The sequence below is a fragment of the Nicotiana tomentosiformis genome, chromosome 3 (assembly GCF_000390325.3).
Source record: "Nicotiana tomentosiformis chromosome 3, ASM39032v3, whole genome shotgun sequence".
Taxonomy (NCBI): domain Eukaryota; kingdom Viridiplantae; phylum Streptophyta; class Magnoliopsida; order Solanales; family Solanaceae; genus Nicotiana; species Nicotiana tomentosiformis.
Genome location: NC_090814.1, coordinates 72,763,749 through 72,771,770, shown reverse-complemented (window position 1 = coordinate 72,771,770; position 8,022 = coordinate 72,763,749). Strand labels below are relative to the sequence as shown.

General features: G+C 35.9%; 1 protein-coding gene across 1 annotated transcript; it reads right to left on the bottom strand.

Moving 5' to 3' along the window:
* Positions 1-1,043: 1,043 nt before the first annotated feature.
* Positions 1,044-5,483, bottom strand: LOC104105139 (leucine-rich repeat receptor-like protein kinase TDR). Its single transcript, XM_009613386.4, has 2 exons — positions 2,774-5,483; positions 1,044-1,667 (listed from the first exon to the last, which is right to left on the bottom strand). The coding sequence occupies exons 1-2, from the start codon at positions 5,436-5,438 to the stop codon at positions 1,258-1,260; spliced, it is 3,075 nt and encodes a 1,024-aa protein (XP_009611681.1). The 5' UTR covers positions 5,439-5,483; the 3' UTR covers positions 1,044-1,257.
* Between the last annotated feature and the right edge of the window lie 2,539 nt (positions 5,484-8,022).

Here is an 8,022-nt window from a genome sequence, read left to right as displayed (position 1 = left end):
AGACAAGTCTCGTGTAATCACTGTGACTCACACTCATTAACTATAACTATACTCAGAAAGCTAAACTGGATACAACAACAACAAACCCAGTAAAATCTCACAAATGGGGTGAAAGCTAAACTGGATATCTAAAGTTTAAAATTCCCACCAAGATTAATTGGATCGTGTTAATTCTATTCTGACAGTGTGAAAATTACACTCCTATTTAAGTCATCCCAAAAAAAATCTATTGGTAGAAGGAAAAAGACATTGAGATAACGCTTCAAATCTCACCTAATAGAAGGTAAAGGGACGAGTTTAGTAAAGATCTAAACAACAAGCTTTGATATTTGAGAAAAAATCATAGGGCTTCGTTATTTTTCTATGAGATCCGGGAGGGGGGTCTTACTTCCAAAGAAATCAAGCTTAGGAATGATTTAGTCATAAGCAAGATGATGAATGAAATTAGCAGTGTTAAAATTCTCAGGTTAATCTAAAAGCCCAGTTCTATGTGGAAAAGAGATAAAGCTGGGTCCATTGTATTCCATTTGCTAACAGGGTTAAGAAGAGGAGTAGCCAGTTCTTGAAAATCTTCATTCTTTAGCCTATGTGTAAGCCAGAATTTTAAGATCAAAGTTTATTACTAAAGTTTCTTCTAATTCATCTTTTCTTTTCCGGGATCTTATACAAATAGCCAAGTCGATTCATTGTTCATGGATTATACACTGACACGGTTATACACATATTATACATGATTTATTTTTTTATATAGACGCATGCCATTTATAGTTTAAGCGACTAAATGTAGCGGTTGGATGAACGGCTATTTAACTTTTTTTTAAAGGTAAATGCTTGAGGCCCAAGAGCAGGGCGGATACACCTTGCGGTAAGCGGTGTCACGTGACACCGCTTCGTCGAATTGTTTGTTAAATATGTGTTTATAGATAGTATACAAAATAAAAATGTTGTGCATAATATAAAAAATAACACATATTAACACCGCTTACCAAGAAAAAATGACAGTCATAGAGTAACGGTTCCCAAGGGGAGAACTCATCCAAAGATTTGTTAGCAAAGATACCCATGTCATAGCCTCAATCTAATGTCAAAGAACAAAGGAAAGAGAACACTCGGGAATGTTTCTATTAGCAAAAATTCAAGAAAGAAAAATATTAAGTACTAACTTCTCCTATACCAATCCCCCCACTATTTAAAGAGAAGACTAAGTTGAAAAATCAAATTAAAGAGAAGAAAAACAAGCCCAAATCTCCAATTATATTAACACTCCACATTGGCCTTTTGAGCCAAAGGAATAGCAGCAATTGCATTGTTATCACCAGTACCCACAGCTCCAGGCAACTTCCTCTTAGGCTTGGCCTCTTGCAACATAGACACAACGTCCCTCATCGATGGCCTGTCCGCCGGATTCCGGCTCGTGCAGAGCAATGCCACCCTTAGCAACAACATCATTTCCTCCCTCACAGAAAGACACGAAGCGCCAGCATTTTTATCCAACACGTCGTATATCCCATTTTTAGTCTTAATCTTGGACCTAAACCAATCTACAATACTATTTCCATCACCAAATTCTGGTTCTACTGATCTTTTCCCTGATAAAATTTCCATTAACACCACACCATAACTGTAAATGTCACTCTTCTCATCAACTTGCAATGTATACGCGTATTCTGCATCATTAAACACATAAACATGTTTAATAGTAGTAATAACTATGATGTCAAGTCTATAATAATGGAAAGATAAGAATTAAATAGTTTGTTATCATAGCAATTTGTCTGCTAGCGCAAAAAATGTTTGACTTTTGAACATTTAAAGTCAGGGAATGTAGTACTAGTACTAATAAATCAAAGGGGTTAAATACAATTTTATATGACTAGCTTGACAAAATCTTGGTGGGTCCAAAGAATAACAAAAAGCAATAGTTTAAACGTAAAGGCGAAGGGAGCAATTCACGCGCAGTACTAGTGCGCAATTCTTCTGAAGCACTACAAAGTCGTGGCTAAAACTGCAAAAAGAGAAAAGAAACAGACGGTGGTTCCGCCGCCCTTACTCCTCCGCTTAAAATTTAGCTTATATAATTTTCACTTGAATTTTATTTTAAAATATATTTATGTTAAATTTGAAACTTCACAAAGAATTACGAGTAAAGAAATACTTAATGACCCTTTACTTAAAATTTTAGACCACCTCTTTTGCTAAACTAAAGAGACACATATGAGTTTAGTTTTTAAGGTTTTTTTTTATCATTGATGTTTCTAAAATTATAGGTTTATATCTACTATTTGTAGCAATTTTAATGAATCTTTAAATATAAATTTATGTTCTGCGTCAAAAATTATAAGTTCAATTGAACCATATGTTAGAAGATTATAGACACGGCTATTATCCTAATAAAAAGTTCAATCTAGAGATATCAGATTGTTGCGCTCAAATTCAAAAAATGAATTTACTGCTACTATATCTGGTTATGGTTAAAGAAGATTCCACTAATTTGAAGCAGTTGAGGCATTTGACATAGAATATTAACGACAAAAAAAAAACAAGATATATCATGCTTTCACTCAAAATGCATGATGTTAGTGACAATGACACCACGTTTAGCACGCAAGTGACCCCTTTTTCGTCACCCTACAAAACGAACTAAACGGATATGACAAATATTTTTTGGATAAACATCTAAAACAACCATGTAATTTCTTCAAAAAAACAAACAAAAAATTCTGTCAATAACAATTTAATTAAAGAATAAGATAAAAAGTTTAATAAAACTTACCAGGTGCAATGTAGCCATAAGATCCAGCGATTACCGACATAGATTCATCACACTGAATCAATTTAGCAACACCAAAATCAGCAACTCTAGCCTCCATTTCACCATCCAAAAGAATATTACTAGGCTTAAGATCGCGATGAACAATGACTGGATCACAATCATGATGCAGATAACAAATCCCCTGAGCCACCCCGAGCGCGATCTTGTACCTAGTAAGCCAATCAGCTACCAAATTAGCGTCCTTGTTCTTCCCATGCAACAAGTCGTCGAGGCTACCATTGGGCATGTACTCGTACAACAACATCGTACACTCGTTGTTGCTGCAACAACCTAACAATCTTACGATGTTCCTATGTCTTACGTTGCCTAAAACATCGACCTCGGCTAAAACGCCACGCCTTTTCCTGATCGTCTCCTTGTGTTTTCCCCATAGCTTTTTCACCGCTATGATCTCGCCACCTGGCATCTCGGCTTTGTACACTGTCCCTGTTGAACCCATTCCGAGGATCTTGTCCGTCATTGTCAAACACTCCAACACATCATCCGCCGTAAAGTTCAACCTCTGAAATGCCGTTAACTTCCACGGCCCAACTTCCCTTTCTCCCGAAAATCGCCTGCTGTAATTGGCGTGAAAACATCGGCTCCCGGCTATAAGGACAAACAACCCAATACCAAAAGCCGCAGCCATTATCCAGACAACTGCGCCAGCTGTCTTTTTTGGCTGCGGCTTGACTTCCAGGGCTCCAGCAGCGAGCCCGCTGGTCCCGCAAGGTTTTTGAACGACAGTACCACAAAGGCCTTCGTTTCCAACGAAGGCCGAGGAATGTAGGCTTGAGAATATTGAGCCCGAAGAAGGCACTGGACCAGTGAGTTGATTATAGGACACATTGAAATTTTCCAAAGTACTGGAATTGGCAAAATTCGAAGGGATTGTTCCAGTGAGAAAATTATGAGACAAATCAACTTCCGTTATAGAAGGAATTGCAGATATTTCCCAGGGAATGATTCCAGTAAGCGAATTTCGTCGAAAATTCAAGCAAATGAGCTTCTCACAATGCTCAATATCCCATGGAATACTTCCTGTTAGATTGTTTCCTTCAAGCTCAACTTTGTACAAACTTCGACATCCTTTGAAATTGGGAATATTCCCGATTAGGCCACTGTAACTTGCTGAAAATATCTGTAAGCTTGTCGAACTCCAGATACTATCAGACAACTCACTGTTGAATGAATTCTCTGATATGTTCAAATACTCCAATTTGACAGCATTCCCAAAATCTTTTGGAATTGGACCGGAAAAATTGTTTTTGCTCATGTCCAAGAACGTTAAATTGGGCAAAAAACCGAAACCCAAAGGTATTGAGCCGTTGAGTCTGTTGTTTTGAATTCTAAACCGCGTTAACGCAGTGCAATTTGCTAAGGAAGAAGGAAGCTCACCAATAAACTGGTTTGAAAACAGGATCAGTTTAACTAAGTTGTTACTGAGACAAAGATTTGGTGGAATGGGACCTGATAATTGATTTGAAGAGACGTCAAGTTTTTGTAGCTTTGCATTTGAACCCAACTTCTGTGGTAAAATTCCAGTGAATGAATTATTCCACAAAGCCAACATTTCAAGATTAGGAAGCTCACCAATTCCTTGTGGAATTTCACCTGTTAAGTTATTGTTCATCAAATTCAAGAGGGTAAGTTCCTTAAATCCTGAAATCCCTTCAGGAATAGTTCCTGTGAGATAATTGTCGGATAAATCCAACGATTTCAACAATTTCAGTTTGGCGAAAGACAGCGGTATTATACCAAACAAATGGTTCTTGAAAAGAAGCAAATTTTCAAGCTTTGTCAAATTGCCTATCCCAAAAGGGAGAAAACCAGAAATGTTGGCTTGAGAAATATCAAGATAGTTCAAATTTGACAAAGAAGAAAATTCAACAGGGATACCACCACTGAAATTGTTGTAACCGATCTCTATATGTTCAAGCTGTTTCAACAAACCAAACTCAGGTAAAATTGGACCTGTTAATACATTTCCAGCCAAGTGTAAAAACTTCAGCTTTGAAAAGTTACCATAAGTTTTTGGAATTACACCCTCGAAATAACTTCCGCCAAGGTTAAGGTACTCAAGATTAGGAAGCTGAACAATTTCTTCAGGCAAAGGGCCTATGAAATCATTACTATATGCATTTAAGTGTGCTAAAGACTTGAGTCTTGAAATGCCAGGTGGGAACGTGGAATTAAAAGAGTTGTGACTAATGTCAAGAGTTTTAAGAAAAGGGAATTCGAAAAGGACTGTTTGGAGAGGACCATCTAAGGAATTTCCACTTAAATTAAGGTGGTGAAGGTGTACTAAGTTTCTGATATATGTTGGAATTGTACCAGAAAGATTTCTCCTTGAGAGATCAAGTGATGTGATTTGGCTAGTTTTTTTATCACATTTGATGCCAGACCAAGAACACCAAATATGTGAACTTGGTCTTGAAAAGGCAAGTGTAGGATCCCAGTCATGGAAATTGTTGTGAGGGTCATGAAAAGAGGATTTTAAAGACAAAAGAGAAATGAGTTGTAGAGGAAGATTTGAACTACTAATTGAGAAAACAAGAGAAAATCTTGTTAGAAAGAAGAAAACTGAGATGGCTGTGGTGAGAAAGAGAGAAAGGGAGTGTTTCATGGTTATGGTGGAATAGGAAATGGTTGAGAAATGGGGTGTGAAAAGAGAGGTAAATTTAAGGGAAGGGAAGGTTTTGATTGTTAGAAATTGCTTTTTAGGAGTGCTAGAAACAGAGTTTTTTTCATAATGATTTAGTTTGCCATCAGTGGGTTTTGTTTGGTGTGAAGAGAGAGAAAAGAAAATTTAAAAAGAAGTCCAAAAATCTAAATAAATATTTTTGATTTTCTACCCAGTGTCCGGTACGCACATTAGAACGAAATTGTATATTCGAATTCGTGACGCGTAAGGCCTATTAAGTGGGAAGCTCTTCTTAATATAATTTTTTCCATACCCAAGGCTCGAACTCGATACCTCTTATTAATGATATGGGATCCTATTCATCACACCCTAACCCATATTGGTTAAATAAATACTTGTACTATTCCTTCTTCTTGTTGGTCTTTAGTTTCTGCTTCTACTTCTGTTTGTAACTCCCATACTACTACTCACACAATTCATCTGTTTTCTTTTGCTTTAATTTTCTTTGTATGTCTCTCTTTCCTCAGTATTTTTCAACTTTTTTCTGCTCTCTTAATACTTTTGGTTTTCTTAGATTTCATTCCTCTTTTTCTTTTTTAATTTTTCCCCACCACTTTTGTATCATTCCCTGTTTCCTTTATCTTTAGCCAACCAAAAATTTTGATAATAGAATTTGGGCAGTAGTATAGTGGCAATGTTTAACGCAGGATCCAAGAAAGTTTGTTTTTGATTTCCCACTTCCCCACATTATTCCTTTAAACTTATTTGCTCTTCCCTTTTTTATTCTTTGTAATTCTTGTTTCTTTCCCTTTTTTCCACTTTGAACTAGCAAATGAAAGCACATTGTGACATTGGGTCATGCTAGGAGAGGACCACATCTTTAATTGGAAAAATCCTTCAAAATGTTTTTTAATCATCAGGTGCCTCTAATATTAACTTGATTAATGATGATTAATATCAATCATTTTTAATGTGGACACAAGTATATACACAACATTTATAATGGTCCATTATTCAAGTACTTACTTTAATAGGAGTACAAGATTTTGAATCCGTTATCCACTGCTCTCCCCTTAAAGGCAAAGCAAAGAAGGAAGAAAACAAAAAGATAAAGTTACCAAGTAGGCGGAGAATCATGAGGTCCTGAGTTCAAATTTTAATGAAAGCAAAAATATTAGGTGATTTTTTCCCGCCTATCCAAACTTTGATAGACATAGTTATATGATATTTATACTAGTGGAAAGTAACAGTTATCTTGTGAAATTAGTTGAGATGCGCGAATTTTCGAACACCTAAATTATAGAAAAACAAAAAGATAGAGAGAGAACCTTCAAAAGAAAAAGAATAAAAACAGTATTACTATATGTGAACAAGTGTGGCCTTTTTAGAGATAGTACATTGGGATTCATTAAATCTGCTAAGTACCCCAAGTATTTATCTTGAAACGCCTGCCATGTACGGTACTGGGAACTGTTTTACATTTAATATTGTTACTTTCAAGTGGGAAATTTTCACTGTACCGAGGTTGTAATTCAAAGTCTGGAAAATGTACAAAATATAGTAAGGATATGGGTGACATGAAACGATGGGCATCATCAATTAAATTCCAGCTATTTTTACACCATTTTGACTTTTGTAAGATTTTAAAATGATGGGCAAATTTTACTTTGTATCATTAATGTTTTAAAGTGTATTCATTGATAAAGATTAAAGTTTTAAACACAATGATTCTCTTCTCTCTAGTGTTTTCCCTCTACCACACTACAAAATGTAGAATCCAAACTTCGATTGTACGAGTACTTTGGTTGATAGCTAAATAGTTTTGATTAGTGACGGCAAAATGGTTAAAAAAATAGTTAATTACTCATATTATCCACTAAAAAATGGGTTGGATAATGAACTTTTTATAAACGGGTCAAACATGGATAAGAACCATATTATCTATTTTGAAAATGGATAACCAATGGGTTTAACTTTTACATTTGTTAAACCTCAAATTGAGGGTTCCTCAAGTTTGGGAGACTAGGAATTCTCCCAAAAGTGATCATATTCATGAAGCCATGGATCCGTCGGTTAGCTCATTTTTTATCTGCATTAAATATGAGTCGGATCGAATAATTTATCCATTTTTCATTACACGTTTTCGACTCTTTCCATATCCGACCCGACCCGCCCGTTTGCCGCCCCTAGTTTTGATCACCTACTACTATTGTACTTTACCTTTACTCATAGTATTAGATCAATTTTGCTTGACATTTGGCTGTGATGCCCACCTCTTGTTAAGGTATACTTATCACCTTAAAGGGAAAGGGATAAATATACGACAACTTTAATCATAGTGAAAATATATTGTAATTCTATTAAGTATAAAACACAGCAAATTGCATTACATAGGACATTAATCATGACAGGGACCCACTACACTTGCACTCTTTGTAGTATAATTTTACTCGTGGTTAAATGGATTGCTAGAATTAAGGGTTTACGTAGATAGACTAGATAACCACCATCACTGCCCTTTGGTCCGTAGAAGTTTCATATCACCTAGTAGCAGGTGTGTACGAAG